A 17500-nucleotide genomic window follows, 5' to 3' on the forward strand; every position below is an offset into this window, starting at 1 on the left:
TTAACGCCTCACTTAAAAGGTGTCTAGGTTGCCATGGTATGCACCAGCTGTGGAACTGTGAACAATTTAAGAACAAATCGTACAGCGATCGTATTAGGATCGTTCTGGATGCGAGGTTATGTGAGAACTGTTTCCAATTAGACCATATGGCCAAGGGTTGCATGCAGAGAAGTGGTTGTTATGTCGAGGGTTGTGGAAAGAAGCATATGACCGTTCTCCATCCACCAGTTCAGCCTCTTCCAGTTGGTCACGGGACACAAGATAGTCGCTGTGCCGATCAGGAGCTCGGCCATAGTGAAAGTTCCACCTCGGGTGTTGTAACAGAATTGTCCAGCCAGAGTCATGTCATTGGGGCCGGCGTGAATGGTCAGAATGGTACTGGCCATATAGCTCATAAAGTCCGTCTAAGAATTGTTCCTGTTATGGTACGTGGTAATCAGCCCGGTAAAGTGGTAGAAACGTACGCCCTGTTAGATAATGGCTCTGATGTGACCCTTTGTGACAGGAAGTTGGTTGATGAATTGGGGATCACAGGGCAACCACGAAGTTTCATGTTAACAACCCAAGAAAGCAAGAGCAGCGAGAGATCTGGCCTAGAAGTTAAGCTAATCGTTGGCTCAATCAACGGAGATTCCAGCCTTGAAGTACCTAGGGCGTGGACCGTCGATCGCCTAAACATATCTGAATGTAATATTCCAAGAGATCATGATGTCACTAAATGGCCACACCTTAACGGCATCGAACTCCCAGAGATTGATGGCAAGGAAGTAAGAGTGCTGATAGGGTGTAACGTCCCCGAAGCGTTTTGGGTGCTCGAAGAGAGGCTCGGCGGTAGAGGTGAACCGGTTGCCATCCGTTCGTTGTTAGGTTGGACCCTTATAGGACCAACTGTGAAGGTCAATGAAGAAAGCAGTTTCTGTGTGAACTTTGTGCGTTTGAATGATGAAAGCGACTCCAGAGATGAAACCTTACTGCTGCAAGAACCTTACTGCTGCAAGTTAAGAACTTCTGGGAAACTGATTTTGCTGATTCGATATCTAGTTCTAAAGTCGCCATGTCCGTTGAAGACGAAAGAGCATTGGCAATCATGGAATCCTCTGTCAGAAGGGTCTCCGGACGTTATCAAGTGGCCCTTCCATGGAGACGGCAACCTCTTTACCTACCAAATAACCGTGTCGCAGTTGAGCAGCGCTTGTCTTTGTTGAAAAAGAAATTTCATCGAGATCCAGAGTTCTTCGCACGCTATAAAGCAGCTGTTAACGATTAGGAACTTTACGGAGGAACTTTACCCTAATGGCAGGCCCTTATGGTACCTACCACACCATGCCATTTTCCATCCCCACAAGCCAGACAAGTTAAGAGTAGTATTTGACTGTGCTGCACGGTTCAAGGGTACTTCTCTGAACGATCAGTTATTGCACGGCCGTGATTTGACCAATAGTTTGTTCGGTGTTCTTCAACGATTTCGTCAAGAACCAGTCGCCCTGGTTTCTGATATCGAAGCTATGTTCCATCAAGTGAAAGTTGACCCCCTGGATTCAGATGCCTTGAGATTTTTGTGGTGGCCAAACGATGATATATCTGCACAGCCTATTGAATACCGGATGGAAGCCCACCTTTTTGGTAGTACCTCGTCACCGAGTTGTGCAAACTTCTGCATCAGGAAGACTGCTCAAGACAATATTGGAAATTTCTCCCATCGGGTGATTGATATAGTCCTGAAGAACTTTTACGTTGATGACTGTCTGAAATCTGTGCAATCCTCCTGTGCTGCCATCGATTTAAGAAGTCAGCTCTGCGAACTGCTTCAAAAGGGCGGATTCCGATTGACTAAGTGGTCGTGTAACTGTAAGGATGTCCTAGAGACCATTCCAAACGCCGATAGAGCCCCTTCAATCTTTGATCTTGATTTGAAGGCTGAAGAACTTCCCATCGAGAGAACTCTCGGAGTTCAGTGGAGCATGGAGACAGATATGTTCATCTTTAAGTTGCTGCCAAAGGATAAGCCCTACACACGTCGAGGGATTTTATCAGTGACCAGCTCCATTTGTGATCCCCTTGGTATCATTTCGCCAGTTGTTCTTTCGGCCAAGAAACTAATTCAAGATCTTTGCAAGCAAGGGCTTAGTTGGGATGAAGAGATTAAAGAAGAAGAAGCTATACGCTGGAAAAAGTGGCTTTCAGAGTTACCAAAGTTGTCCCAGATTTGTTTGGCACGTTGTTTGAAACCAGCTGAATTTGGTGTCGCAGACGTCACGGAGCTTCATCACTTTGCAGACACGTCACAGATTGCGTATGGTGCAGTCTCGTATGCAAGATTTGTCAATGAAGAAAGGAATGCAGTCCACTGCAGTTTCCTCGTTGGAAAGTCCCGTTTAGCTCACGTCAAGCCAATGACCATTCCCAGGTTGGAGCTATCAGCAGCGGTAGTTGCCGTGAAGCTGGACCGAACATTAAGAGAAGAACTGGAGATAAAGATTGACAGATCAGTGTTTTGGTCGGACTCTACAGCTGTTTTACAATACATCAAGAATGAGGACAGGCGGTTTCATACGGTTGTTGCAAATCGTCTGGCAGTGATCCACGATGGCTCAAAACCATTGCAGTGGAATTTCATTGAGTCAGCAAGGAACCCTGCAGATGATGCCAGCAGAGGTTTGACTCCGGAAGAGTTGCTTCTTCAGGATTGATGGTTCAAGGGTCCCGAATTCCTTTGGAAACTAGAAGAGTCTTGGCCAGTTCCTTCAAGTCCTTTACCAAGTATACCTGACCAGGATCCAGAGATTAAGAGTCAAGGTCAAACCAATAGAACAACCATGGTTTCTGAGGAAAGTAATTTAAACTCAATGATCCAGCGTTACCCGTCTTGGTACGAGCTTAAGAGGGGTGTGGCCTGGTTGTTGCGTTTCAGAGAGTACATCCAAAGAAAGTGTTATCTGTCAAACGACGCACTGCCACAAGGCGAGCTTTCACTGGAGGAGTTAAGGTTCGCGGAACTTCACATCGTGAAATACGTTTAGAGATTGTCTTTCCCCGAAATATTTAGTGCACTTCAAGCTTCAAATTTCGAAACCCAAGAGAAACGTGCCCTGAGGACTTCTGGCTCGTCTGGTTCCATCTACAAACTACGTCCAATGCCTGATAAAGAAGGAGCGTTAAGGGTTGGTGGAAGACTTGTGAATGCCTTGTTGAATTATCAATCAAAGCATCAGCTGCTACTGCCTTACAATCATCACCTTTCCAGATTGCTGATTATGGCACATCACCAATCCGTGGGACACCTAGGTCAAGAATACGTGCTGACAAGTTTACGAAAAAAAGTACTGGATCATCAAGGGACGAGCTGCCGTTCGTAAAGTACTCAGTGGTTGTTTGACATGCCGCAAGCAGAACTCTCTCCGTGGCCAACAAATGATGGCAGATTTACCCAAAGAAAGGTTAACTCCCAGAGACCCGCCATTTTCCTATGTTGGTATCGACTATTTTGGACCACTGTTCGTGAAACGAGGAAGAAGTATTGTGAAGCAATACGGATGTTTGTTCTCATGTCTTACCCTTCGAGCCACCCACTTTGAAGTAGCCGAGTCTCTTGAGACAGATTCTTTTATTAGCGCATTGCGCAGATTCATCAGTCGAAGAGGAAAGCCAAGGGTTATCATAAGCGACAATGGTACTAACCTTTGCGGAAGGGGAAAGAGAGCTAAGAGAAGCAGTGGATAGTTGGAATCAGCAGAAGATCAATTCATTCCTGCACCAAAGAAATATCGATTGGACGTTTAACCCTCCTGGAGCCTCTCATATGGGAGGAGTGTGGGAGCACATTATTTGATCTGTGCGCAAAGTTCTGAGAGTATTGTTAAGAGAGCAGTTGGTTTCTGGAGAAGCATTGCGAACATTGATGGCTGAAGTTGAAAGTATCCTGAATGGACGACCATTAACCTGCAACAGTGATGACCCGGCTGACATGGAACCCTTGACCCCAAATCATTTGCTTCTCCTTCAGTCAAATTTGGATGTGCCACCTGGTGTATTCGTGAAGGGAGATCTCTATTGCCGAAATCGTTGGAAACAAGTGCAATATCTTGCTGACGTATTCTGGAAAATATGGTTGTCGGAGTATTTGCCTTCCTTACAAGAACGCCAGAAGTGGTTAAGGCCGCGTCGAAATTTTGTAGTCGGAGACCTGGTGCTTATCACAGAAGAAAGAGTTCACCGTGGACAATGGCCGTTTGGCGTCGTTGAAGTTCACCCGGGAAGTGATGGCCTTACAAGATCCATGAAAGTTGCGACAAGAACGACGGTCCTATCAAGACCAGTCACGAAGTTATGCTTCCTAGAAGAGGAACATTTATCTTAAGTGAAAGAGTTTTGAGCTTCAATTGAACAATGAACTGCTTAATAGCGTTAGCTCAACAAACCTTGAACTGCAATATACAGAATTCTAGCTGCAAGTGAAAATGCTTTAGTGAACTCTATTAAGTTCAGGGGCCAGAATGCAGTAACTAGAATAGGAAATTTTTATGTGTTGATTGCGTTGTTTGTTGTCAGGTGTGTATTGCTGCGTGTATGCATTGTAATTCTGTCTAGGTGTTAACTAGTAACCGTAATTATTCCCTGTAGTCTTTTTTGCACGTTCGTTTGTAGGTACATAAGTTTGTTTCTGCGTCATTACGCATAATTTTCTCTTCCACGTTCGGTCGTTACATTATCCTTCTAAAGTTCTAGATTTGCGTTAGTCTCTGTTTTCACCGTTCTCGGCAGCCTTCTGGCTTATCTCAATTCGCATCACAGTTTGTAAGTATTTGTCTTGTGTTTTCCGTTGCGCTTTTCTGTCCATTACCTTTCGAATAATTGGTTGCCTGTTATCGTGTAGGTTTCCTGTGCACGCAGGCGAAAGCTGACCCGTGTTTTTTCGTTCCATGGTTTACCTTTTCGGCGCCATTTTGAATGATGTCACAATTTCGTTGCGCAAAACATTCTGCTTCGTGCTTCGTTGTTTGTAGGACGTGTTGGAAGGTTCAAGCTTTATTAAAACCCTTTGTCGGTTGCATTTATAAATTACAAGTAAAAGTAATGACATTCCGCGATGACGTTCCATTTCATTTTCCTTTCACAGCTCACCGCCTGTGAATGAGCGCGTCGCCAATCTATTTTAGGATCATAGCTGATTTTTTGCTTGCCTTTTTCAACCGCCCACTTGATCTGAGAATAAGACCGAATTTTCTTGCTCCAACGGCTTATTACCTTTGTGGTATAAAGGATTAATTAATACGCCTCAAAACGATGGATTTTTCTGTATAACCAGAGAAAGACGACGTGTTTTGAGTTTTCATGGTAGATGTACTTTAGCGATTTTCGAAAAACACCCAGGGACCTAACAAGCCTATAATATGATGAATATTGCTAACACAAATTATTTTTAAAATACAAGCTAAAATATTTCTTATTTTTACACCTTGAATTTTGATTACAGCGATGTGAAATAGCCCACGCCGGCGAGAGGGCATCGTGTAATGTCACGGCATACACGAAAGAAAAAAAACATATTTTCGGTTCTACCGTGCTTAATTCGCTGATTCAAACGGTAAAGTGCTCTCCGTTAAAAAACAAGATCTTCATTCAAAGTTTGTAGGATGCGCCGATAATATTTATTTGATTTTTCTGGAAGGAATAGTTTTTATTTTTATAAAGCGTCCATAGCGTCACGCAAATTGTTTACGAAATTAAACACATGCGTCTTATTACAGTAGTTCAGCTTTATTATTAGACAAATTAACTCCCGAGTTAGGATTTCGAGTTGGATTTTCGAGTTAGGATTTCGAGTCGGTTTTTGCAAGATGCTCCAGCTGCAACGAATCGCCTTGGCTTTGGTATGTTAACCGCACGCGTGGGAACAGCCATATTTCATTGGCTATATTTTGATTACATTTGTTGACTTTAACATATAGTGCCAGTGGCCACAAATTGTTCAGTCTGTACTCAGCGAAGGTCGAAATTGAATCGATGGAAGAGTACTCTGAAGCCAAGACCTATAAGAGTAAGCCAGAACTAAGGAAGAGCAATGTAAATGCTGACTTATTTTTATTCATCAGCGGAAATAATAATTATTGCCAGTCGCACGGAGTTTTTCCGGGAGTTTGTTAACATAAACCATGGATAAACGGGCCGGAAACGCGAGAGCAAAGGTTACAGATGTTACAATGTAGCTGATATTTGTGCTTCCAGCTCAGAATACCCGGAGTACTAGATGTAACACAAGTATTCTTTTTAGAAATCAGCCTTCATGCTGAAACATTACCAGTAAAAGTGAAAATGTGACGTTTAATAACATGAATTTGCTAGTTTACTGAAACTGGAGCTGTCACGCAACGTGTCATCAAAGGTCATATCGAATCGCATTAAATAAAGCAAGGAAATCAAAATCCACAGAACAATAGTGCACTTTGTCAGTATGTTATATGTCTGTAAAGCTTCCGCCGTTCACAGGAATGCTTTCAGCAACAGACAACTATTATCACAGGCGGAGAACGCACTCCTAATCTTTGATTACTACTAGTTTATGTAATCGTTTATCGTATCTTTTTCAGTTGAATTGCATGCAGTTGCAAGAATTAAATAGCGTATTTAAAAAGTGGTGTTTAAATGCGAGCAACAAGGATTTACGACCGTTCAATTACATAATTCCATTCAAAAAAATATGCCACTTATTAAGCATTGAAATAGTCCTTAGTATTGAACAGGATGAACCTGACTTATCACTGTTCCTTGCAAAAACTTAATAATACCATCCTGATTCAGATGGTGTGTTAAATTGGGGGGAGGGGACTGTAAGCTGTGTGTTTCTTTCAATTTGATTAATGTGTAATTATTAGATAATTCCATTCAAGAAAAAAAATTATGTATTGACACAGTCCTTAGTATTGAATAGGATTAATGTGACTTACCATTATTCCTTGCAAATGAGTTAACAATATCATCCTGATTCAGATGGTGTGTTAAATTGGGGGGATGGGGACTGTAAGCTGTGTGTTTCTTTCAATTTGATTAATATGTAATTATTACATAATTCCATTCCAGAAACTATAGCATTTGTCATGCATTGAAGCAGTCTCTTGTATGGAATAGGATTAATCTGACTTACCACTGTTCCTTGCAAATGAGTTATCCTTATTCAGATGGTTTATTAAATTGTTGATATTTCTTTCATCATGACTAAGATAAGCTGTTTAAAAAAAAGTGTCTTGTCATTAAGCTTTATTGTTAAAGTGTTTTCTGTTAAGTTATATTAATTTTAAGAACAAGGGTTTTTATCAATAAAGATTTGGTAATGCAAAGACAGGCAAAAATTAACGATAAAAACCGACGTTTCGGTGTCTTCATGACGCCATTGTCAAGGAGAAATAAAAATTACAAAGTAATTGCATACCCTCAACAGCGCCCACACTTCGGTCAAATTCACCATGGAGATGGAAAAGAATGGCAAGCTTCCTTTCCTTGGCACCGAATTACTCAACCATGCACCTCGGATTGAAACCAAGGTTTATGTGAAACCCACAAACACGGGTCTACTATTACACTATCAAAGCCATGTAGACAATCGCTACAAACGGAGCTTACTGACAACCATGCTTGATCGCGCACACCGATTATCTTCCTCCTGGACCTTTTTCTCTGAAGAGTGTGATCGCCTAAAGAAAGTTTTCGCACACCTTAAATACCCGGAACGCTTGGTAAATTCCACCGTTAACACCTTCTTACATTCTAGAATCGTTGATAAGCAGCCCTCACAGACGCCCAAACAACCAAGAGCCAATGTTCGTGTGGTTATACCGTTTAAAGACCAGGAATCAGCAAATTATGTTAACAAAGAGCTCAAGAATCTCAGTATAAAGGTACAGACAACTGTCCAGCCAGTATTCGTTAGCTGAAAAATTGGCCAAGATCTTAAAGTACACGAAACTAAGCCACAGATCGTCAACCAACAACGCGTCGTTTATCGTTTTCAATGTGACCTGTGTGATGGGCTATACGCGTGGACACTTACACACACGTGTGGATGGACATAAACAAAAGGCATCTTCAGTATATAAACACTATCACGAACAGCACGGCGAAGTCCCAAAAGACCTACTGAGGCGATTTAGCATTCTGAAAAAGTGTAGAAATAAGTTCGATTGTTTGGTGAATGAAATGCTTTTCATCAGAGACCTAAAACCCACTCTGAACGTGCAAAGCGATTCAATTAGCGCAAAAGTATTTATATAATTAGCTTAAAACACTGTATGCTAATTTCATGTTACACCTCGCCGCAAACTTTGTAATTTTTATTTCTCCTTGACAATGGCGTCATGAAGACACCGAAACGTCGGTTTTTATCGTTAATTTTTGCCTGTCTTAACAAGGATTTTGGTGTTATAAATGGCATTTGCTACTTACATGTGCAATCACTGTGGTAATCATCATTGTTATTGGTTCCACTAGTAAATCTCGTTATGTTTGGGTTGTAATCTAGAGGAAGAGGGGGGGGGGGAGACAGTAAGCTGTATGTTTCTTTCAATTTGATTAATATGTAATTATTACATATTCAAGAAACTACATGTATAGCATTTGTCATGCATTGAAGCAGTCTCTGGTATGGAATAGGATTAATCTGACTTATCACTGTTCCTTGCAAATGAGTTATCCTGATTCAGATGGTTTGTTAAATTATTGATATTTCTTTGATCATAACTAAGATAAACTGTTAAAAAAAAGTTTCTTGTCATTAATAAGCTTTATTGTTAAAGTGTTTTCTGTTAAGTTATATTAATTTTAAGAACAAGGATTTTGGTGTTATAAATGGCATTTGCTACCTACATGTGGAATCACTGTGAGAATCATCATTGTTATTGGTTCCACTTGTAAATCTCGTCATGTTTGGGTTGCAATCTAGGGGAAGAGGGAGGGGGGAAACAGTAAGCTCTGTGTTTCCTTCAATTTGATTAATATGTAATTAATACATAATTGCATTCAAGAAACTATAGTAAGGCTGTGTTCTAAGGAAAATTTCGGGGAGCTCTTCAGGCTCCCAAATATTTCAGCTAGGGTGCGCAGCCCTCCAGGTTGGTTGCCCAAATTAATTAATTATTTAATTAATTAATGAACAATGCAGCAAGATGTTCATTCCTTTCTCTCTGAGCAAAATATTGCTGCTTCTGCTCTGGTGATCATCGAAATCACTAATGCAAGAAAAACCCGCAACCTGTGAAATTTTCCATGCAATACTTGAGAAAAACAAGAAAGGTGGCAATAGGGCCGTTTATAACAGAGAAAATAAGCTGCGCTGTACATAAGACACGAAAGGAACTATTTATATGAGTATAAACTCGCTGGCCTGGATAAGCTGCAGCTTGAGAAAGCTACGAACGTAGATTTTGTACCATTTATATGGGGTGGTTGTGTCTTATGTAGGCCGCGGCCAGAGTAAGCCATGGTGTATTTTCTCTTGTATAACCTGGCCCTAATGTCACTGATGTTTTCAAGATTTATAAATTGAGGCAACTTTATGTAAAAACGTTTGAGTCTATTATAGGTAAACCTTTTTATTGGTTAGTTGGGTTGAAAATAAATTTTCAAAACATGAATCAATGCCGCTTGTTTCTGGTGGAGCTTCTGTAAAAACTGCCGTAGAACAATGAAACCACTGCAGCTCAAAAGCTCTCAATTTTTATTCAACCAAGTCATCTTGATCTAGATGAAAATCATCGTTACAGAACAAAGTAAACTATTTTTTTCTTATATTATCGGTAAAATGTTTAGTGGAATGAGTTTTTTGTGGATTCGGTTGAAGCGCCAGTCACAGTGTTATTTGTTTAGGGCACACAATGATTTGCCACAAACCAAAAATAATGTGGGATTGCTCTGTTTCTAAAACAACAATAAATAACATGATCTCTTTTCTCTTTTTTATTTCATTATTTCAGATACAGGGGAAAAACAACCATAATGTTAAATGTATTTTAGCCAAGCAGGTGCAGCAGCAAAAAATTATAAAGATATTAAATTTGCATAAACTGCGATTCCTGGGTTCACACAAAAGTAAATTGCACTGTTTTGCCTGCTGCATTACCGCTGTTAGAGCAGAAGTAACAATTCTTTTTCAAAACTGTAACCAAGAAATGCCAAACTTCATGTTCCAAATTTAATGCTATTTTTTTGAGTACAAATCGAAATTTGTGCAGCCGCCGGCCATGATGTGCAAATTCACGGTGTTTCTTTAAATTTGATTAATATGTAATTATTACATAGTTCCATTCAAGGAAATACAGCAATTATTATGCATTGCAGCAGTCCTTAGTATTGAATAGGATTAACCTGACTTACCATTGTTCCTTGGAAATACCATCTTGATTCAGATGGTCTGATAAATTGTTAACATTTTGTTTCATCATGACTGAGATGAATTGTTAAAAAAAGAGTGTCTTGTCATTAAAGTGCCCCTAACCCTTTAACTTATTTTTTTTTGGTAGATTTTGACATCTTTCAAGAACTTATTTTCGAAAAAAATTTCAAAAATATTGAATCCGGGCTTTTTTTACGAGCGCTGAAAGTGGAGGTGGACTATTTTATCACCTATTGTTCGCATTAGTCCCCCACTCGGCCAAAGTATCGAGCGTGACGTAAGAAAAGGACATCATGCGAGCTTGAGTTGTTGGGATGTGTGAAGATTAGCGGAGAACAAGAGAAAATGGTTAAAAAGTGCGTGGTTTATGGATGCAGCAACTCTAACAATAAACAGAAAGGAATCGGCATGCATAAGATTCCTTCTGATAGCGATCCGAGGGCTGAAGTTCGCTGGTTTCGTCTGCTAGCCACTTCTTAAGAACTTCTTGCTTTTTTTTTTCTTCTTTTTGTTGTCTTTAATTTTTGAGCCATTCTTCATCAGTGAGAGGCTCGTCCATAAAGGCTTGCAATTTGCTGTCTGATTCTTTGTCGGCAGTCGAACTTTCTGATAAAAGTTCTTGATTTTCTTGTTGCTCCGTCTCTATTTCTTGAAAATCCAGGCATTCCAAATCGTCCGAAAGATACTCTTCCGTACTTGATTCGGAAAACTCTTTGGAAGAGGACATATTTTCAGACCAATTGTAAGTTTTCAAATATTCTTCGAACTCACACTCTTATGTTATGGAATGGTGTCCTTTTCTTACGTCATAGCTAAAAAAAAGTGTTAGATATCAGACGCTTCTCATTGGCTTGTTCCTAACGAGCCCACGAGAGAATAATTTGTCCAGCAGGGCTTATAGCGCGCAGAAAATTACAAATTTCACTAACTTCAAGCGCTCGTAAGAAAATAAGGGTTCAACATTTGTGAAAATTTTTTTCCGAAAATGAGTTCTTGAAAGATATCAAAATCTACCCCCCAAAAAATAAGTTGAAGGGTTAGGGGCACTTTAAGCTTAGTCGTTAAAATGTTTTTTGTCAAGTTATATTAATTTTAATTAAAAAGGATTTTGATGTTATAAATGGCATCTGCTACTTGCATATACAATCACTGTCACAGTGGTAATTATGGTTGTTATTGATTTGAGTTCAAATGTAGCGGTGGGGGGGACTGTAAGGTGTGTGTTTCTTTCAATTAAATTAATATAGAATTGTATGATTCAATTCAAGGAAACAGAGCACTTATGGTGCATTGAAACAGTTCTTCATATTGAAAAGCATTAATTTCATTCACCACTATTCATTAAGTTGATAATGTTATCAAATACAATAGTAATGGTGAATTTTATCTTTTGGAAATATTATCGATAAGATATTTATACTTTAATGTTGCCTGTTAATAACATGATAAATTCGTCAGTATAAAACTAGCAGCGGTATACCGGTATTGGAAATACCCAAGATTTCTTAGTTTGTTTCAGATGTTTTTTGTACTAATACTTAATGGTAATTTTTTTTTCTAATTTATAGTTTCAGTTTTCATGTTAAGTATCTAAAGGGGATTGTCACGAAATAAATTACCAATTAATAAAACATTGCTTTAATTTATTCTTGGATTTCACATGATGTCATAACTGCTATGTTGATGTTCCCAAATAATGAAACAGCAGCTATGTTGGTATCCTGATTCAATTCTCCAAGAACTGAACTCTGTTATCATGTAGACTTTTTCTTTTGTCTTCATTGGAAAACATGAGTGAAACTTAAGAATTCAGTCTTTCTTCTTTGCTTCCAACTCTTCCAAAATAGATTACCCTATTTCTTTGCAACATGGTATTCTGAGTGAGTGTCAAGTATTTATGAGTCAATGAGTCATGAGTCAATGAGTCAATGAGTTAGTGCAGTTAATTAAACCATAAAATGAAAGCTAAAATTTCAGAGAGTGCTTAGGCCTAATCACTGAAACGAGGGCTTAGACTTAATCAACAAATTATTGCTATATTGACTGTGAGTCTCATTGACTCATGACTCATTGACTCATTTGACTCATAAAACATTTGTCCTCATTCCGAGTAAATACTTAGAGTGTCTCCTTTGACAAAGTTGACTGACTGGAACCACTTGCTGTTTCTAAGCTGTCATCTAGAAGAAAAAAGGCAATTAAATAATTCAATAAAATGAAACATGGACCTCATCGGACAGTCTGTGCTAATGAAAAGTTTTAAGTTCATTTATTGCTATTTAATTAGTTAATAAGTTCTAGAATACAATTGTAGAAATTTCTTAAAGAAAGGTTGTTTTGACACTTAATTTTGTTATCAAAATGTACAGTGTGCAATTACATTGGGATAAGGAAGCTATTATTATTTTTTTTATTTTTAGGGATCAATAACTGCACAAATTTTGATTTTGTGAAGGTTATCATCATCAATTTTTTACAAAGACAAATAAAGTAATTTGAGTAAGGGTTGGGATATCTTTAGTTACGGTAGTAGTATGAATTAAATAATACTACCATTTATGTCGATCCTTGAAGCATGACAAATTTTGTGCAAATTTTTATTTTTCAATATTAGTGGTTTGTATAGTTATGTGTTACTTTTGACGAATAAAATGTTGGCAGTTATGTCATGAAAGTGACAATATTTTTGGTAACATACCAGTATATTTTGTTTACATGCTCTTGACATTTTCACGTTTTGCATAAGAGTAGAGATATTTATGAATCTGTCTTGAAGTTCTAAAGAGTTGCAAACATTTATCTTCCATGAGTTCTAAGCATAGCATTTCTTGATTGCAGAAAAAGCCACAATTGTTTGAAGGGTCATTATCTAGTGTGAAAACCAATCTTCTTAAAAGGACTAATTCATGCAGCTTTATTTGAGATGTATCAAGGCCTGGGCTTGTCTGAAAAGTGACTTTCTTTGCAATGATAATGAATAGCAAGAAACTAAAAAGATTGAAGAAAAACCACTTGGTGTGATGAGAAAACTCCACTTGAAAGATACATCATTACTAAGAAGTGAAGAAAGATTAGAACAGAAAAGATACATGATTTAGCTATTATGAGAAAAAAAATACATGAGACTTCAGTGAAGATTGAAGAGGAAATATTTCTCTCTCTAGGGTATTCTGCATACACATTGTTCTATATTTCGTGGAGCATTTGAACGTTTCATCTAAAGCGACTCCAGAAGGGTAATTTACATTCTTCCAAACTTGTTTAACTTTGCAAAATATGCAGCGACATTGTCAGGACAGGTTAACCAGATGCTTTTACAAAAAATGTGAAAAGTTGAAAAGCATGCAACAAAACATGTTGATATGCCACCAAAAACATTGTCAATTTCGCAACATAACTGCGAACATTTCATTCGTCAAAAATGATACATACCCAGACAAACCATTTGCGTTAAAAAGTAAAATTTTGTGCAAAATCTATCATGCTTCAAAGATATAAGCAAACGGTAATAACAATTTTACTCACATTGTTGTTGGACAACATATTTAATCCACGCATCATTGTGACTACATGTAGTTTTCTCTGCCAATGAAAATGTATGTAAACTTATTAATTTGCTTCGCCATTTGAGAATGTGCATTTGAGTTTTCTAAGGGAAATGGTGTTGATGTGAACAATAGCAATTCTGACAATTATTATTATTATTATTAACAGGATTCATTATTTGTGGAAAAGAGATATATTTATTAAAAGGTGTCGTAAAAACTAACACTCTCAAAAACTATTAGGTCTTAGACGTAAGATTCTGAGGTCTTAATTTTGGTACTATAAAAAGTATAACCTAGTCTTAGTTGTTGTTGTACATAAACTAAGACCCTTTGTAAACAGTGGAAATTACAGGAAAGGAACTGGAAGTCTTAATTCTTGTACTATGAAAATTAACTAAGACTCTGCTTTTAAATTGTGTACTACAAAAGCTAAGAATGGGGTCTTCGTTCTTAAGTCTTAGTCTTCATAACATCCAACCTAAGATTCTGAATAATTTATAACATAACTATTAAAGTTGTTATAGTTTCTGTTGTAAACTATTTTGTTGCTGTTTATACTGATTTCAATGTTCCTTATAAATGTGTCAAGGTACTAGAATAGCATGATATACCCTTACCCCCTAACAGATTATATTTGTGTAGCGATCACGGATCAACCAGAGACTCGTTTTAACAACACAACAGTTTTTAATCTGACATACAAACTGGTGTCCTCCCTCGCTCAGCACATGTTCACTTCCAAATAAGGAAATACCAAATATGGACATACACTACAATTTGATATGCTAATTATAGTAAGTTGACAAATAAGCTTGTAAGGGGTGTTACTAAACACAGGAATGAGACAGAATATACCAGAATAAACCGGAATATGTCCGAATGAGACAATAACACCAGAATGAAATGAAGTGTACAGCAATGGCACTGGAAGGACTGACCGGAAGAAGCTGGAATGACATCGGAATAAAGTGGATTGAGATTCAAATAAACTGGAATATAGTGGAATGAACCTGAAAATGCCAAAATTTGGTGTTCTAGTTAGTGCTGACCAATTTCCAGTTGTTTCTGTCAGCTTTTGTTGTGTTATGTGATTCCCTATTGGAATTAATTGTATGTGTTTTTGTCATTTGTAACATTAGAGCACTTTGGTCGTGAGAAGAATTTAATTTGACAGATATATTTCTCACTAGATGAATAATTATTTGCTGAGGACAAAATATTTTTTTCATGAGCAAAAACACATGCAATTCCCTTTGGAAATCACGTGACACAATAAAGACTGACAGAAAGAACCAAGAATCGGTTAGTGCTAACTAAAATACCAAATTTTGGTATATTCCATTCCATTCCATTCCTGTGTTTAGTAATGCCTGCTTGTAAGTGACACAAATTTTGAGATATTTACAGAAAGTTACTTATGACTTATATGTAAAATTTTTTCAGTTTTCTATCAGACATAATTAGAAGATTGATCATCTACAGTATCCTTTTATAGTTCGCGTGATTTGTGGCAAAATTGTTGACTTGTTTGCGTGATAACAAATAAGTAGTGACAAAATAATTTGAATATACATAGTGGTTGCAACCAGAGGATTAACAGATTGAGTTTGTCCTTGTTCGAAAGACCCGGTCTCTAGTTTCTATGCCAAGAAGTAAGCATTGATGAATGGCACTAGCTTTTTTTTGTTACATAACATTCAAGCATGTCACCATGTATGGAAACAACATCCAGCTTCCAAATTTCTGACTAGTGGTAAATTTTCTTAGATTCTTTTCCCATAATTTCGACTGTTTACAAAGCGTTTTAATTTTTGTATTATACAAATTAAGGGTGCTTTCCTTTTGTCAGAACTGATCGACCAGATCCGTTAGTTTGCAAACAAAACGCAACAATTTCAAGGAATACTTACATGATAACCCCTCATTTTCTTCCGAGGGAGTGTATATTATCCTTGAAGAATGTTAATTTGAAAGCATTTTAGAGTTAAATCTTTCAAATGCCTGGTCTAGCTAGTCAGTTCTATCAAATGGAAAGTGCCCTAAGACTAAATCTTAATTTTCAGAGTATCAAAATTAAGACTCCAGAGTATTAGATCTTGGGCCTTAATTTCCAAGGGTCTTAATTTTTGTAACACTCTTTATTAAAGGAAGAGAATAATTCTTAGGAATTTGACTGACAAGTTGACAAAAAAAGAAATTATAACGTTTGAAGAATTACCTCAGCTATACTCACCTTTTTTAAAGGCATTACATTTTGTCGATATTTTCTTTTTGTGTAGATCACTATGGTCTGTCAAGGAGAAGAAAAAGTATTACTTACTATTGATTTAGAAATAAGAAGATTCTGATGGTATTGATGAAAGAAATTTTGTAAATGACTATTCAGAGACAAAGAAAGTTACAATATCAGGAAATATTTTTGTTGTAAATACTCTTCAATAATTTTCTATATGTGAAAACATTTGATCAATATAGGCATGGTCTCAAATGCTAGTAGTAGTAGTAGTAGTAGTAGTAGTAGTAGTAGTAGTAGTAGTAGTAGTAATAAAACTTACGTGTTTGATTGCCCCAAAATCTTTGACGTCCCCTTCTTGGTAGGTCTTAAATCAGATTTTTCAAAAATTTGTTTGTCAATGTTAAAGAATCAAAGGTATTTATGACTGATACTTTTTCAAAATGAAAAATCATTTTATGTAAATTAATGGGAACATAGTTTCCAGTGAGTGATTAACCCATTGACTCGTAGGGGTTCCCTATTGAAGAGTAAAATCGTTTGGGATTAGACAGACTAACATACTAAGTCTGGCCGGTTTAGGCCGGTTTGGACATCAAAGGGTTAAAAACTCTAAAGCACTCAAAGCAATAATGGTTTTTTCTTTCTTTAATCCATGAATTACAATATTTGCTTCCTTTTACCTCATGGCGTTTCATTTGTGACTTTTACTTACATGGAAATCTCCTTCCATTCATGTATGTTTCTCCAGCTATTTGTAGAGAAGTAGATTATTAGATTAATTTACATCTTATGGCAGCTTTAAAATGATTTATTATGATAGTAATTTGTGTTAGCATGCAATCAAAACAAGTGAGGACATTTTATTCTTCAAATGTTGCTCTACACACATTAATGTCATAATCAAAAGCAAACTTTTCTTCTTTTTATCTTAGTGCACTAGCAATTTTAGTTTCCTTCACTGTTTTTCTTCAGTATGTATATAAAATGTTGAGCTACTTGGGAAGTTTCAAGAATTGTTATGAAGCAAAGAGTTCTAAAGTCACTTTTAACTGGAGTGTTAGAAACTTGTGTACTTTTTTTTCTTGTTTAGTATAAAATAAGTAATGAATAAAAAGTACTTTCAGTGTTATCACTAACATTTATACTATTTATTAAGAAAAAATCGTACTCACATGAATTTTTGTAGTGCAAGTTATTTCTTCCAGCTGTCAAAAAGACATAAGAACACTATTTCAAGGACATCGTTTTGTTTACTAAAAGTTGTTTTCAAACTTCCAATTCATGTTTTTTAAGAAAGGAAATCTTATCTGAAAGTTAAGAATCATACATCTATAT

At 37.3% G+C, this 17500-nt stretch overlaps 2 protein-coding genes, 1 long non-coding RNA gene and 1 pseudogene across 3 annotated transcripts; 3 read left to right on the forward strand and 1 right to left on the reverse strand.

Moving 5' to 3' along the window:
• The first annotated feature begins 1505 nt into the window (after positions 1-1505).
• LOC138058805 (uncharacterized) lies at positions 1506-2690 on the forward strand. The gene has a single exon (XM_068904301.1). The coding sequence runs from the start codon at positions 1506-1508 to the stop codon at positions 2688-2690; it is 1185 nt and encodes a 394-aa protein (XP_068760402.1).
• Positions 2691-3898: 1208 nt separating this feature from the next.
• LOC138058821 (uncharacterized) lies at positions 3899-4357 on the forward strand. Its single transcript, XM_068904302.1, has one exon. It carries the CDS (start codon positions 3899-3901, stop codon positions 4355-4357), a length of 459 nt encoding a protein of 152 aa, XP_068760403.1.
• A 3268-nt stretch (positions 4358-7625) lies between these two features.
• LOC138051705 (uncharacterized) lies at positions 7626-8267 on the forward strand (annotated as a pseudogene).
• Positions 8268-11996: 3729 nt separating this feature from the next.
• LOC138051714 (uncharacterized) lies at positions 11997-17364 on the reverse strand. Its single transcript, XR_011132892.1, has 4 exons — positions 17338-17364; positions 16163-16219; positions 13907-13963; positions 11997-12561 (listed from the first exon to the last, which is right to left on the reverse strand). It is a non-coding gene; the product is annotated as an uncharacterized lncRNA (long non-coding RNA).
• Between the last annotated feature and the right edge of the window lie 136 nt (positions 17365-17500).

The sequence above is a fragment of the Montipora capricornis genome, chromosome 1 (genome assembly GCF_036669925.1).
Source record: "Montipora capricornis isolate CH-2021 chromosome 1, ASM3666992v2, whole genome shotgun sequence".
NCBI classification, from domain to species: Eukaryota; Metazoa; Cnidaria; class Anthozoa; order Scleractinia; family Acroporidae; genus Montipora; species Montipora capricornis.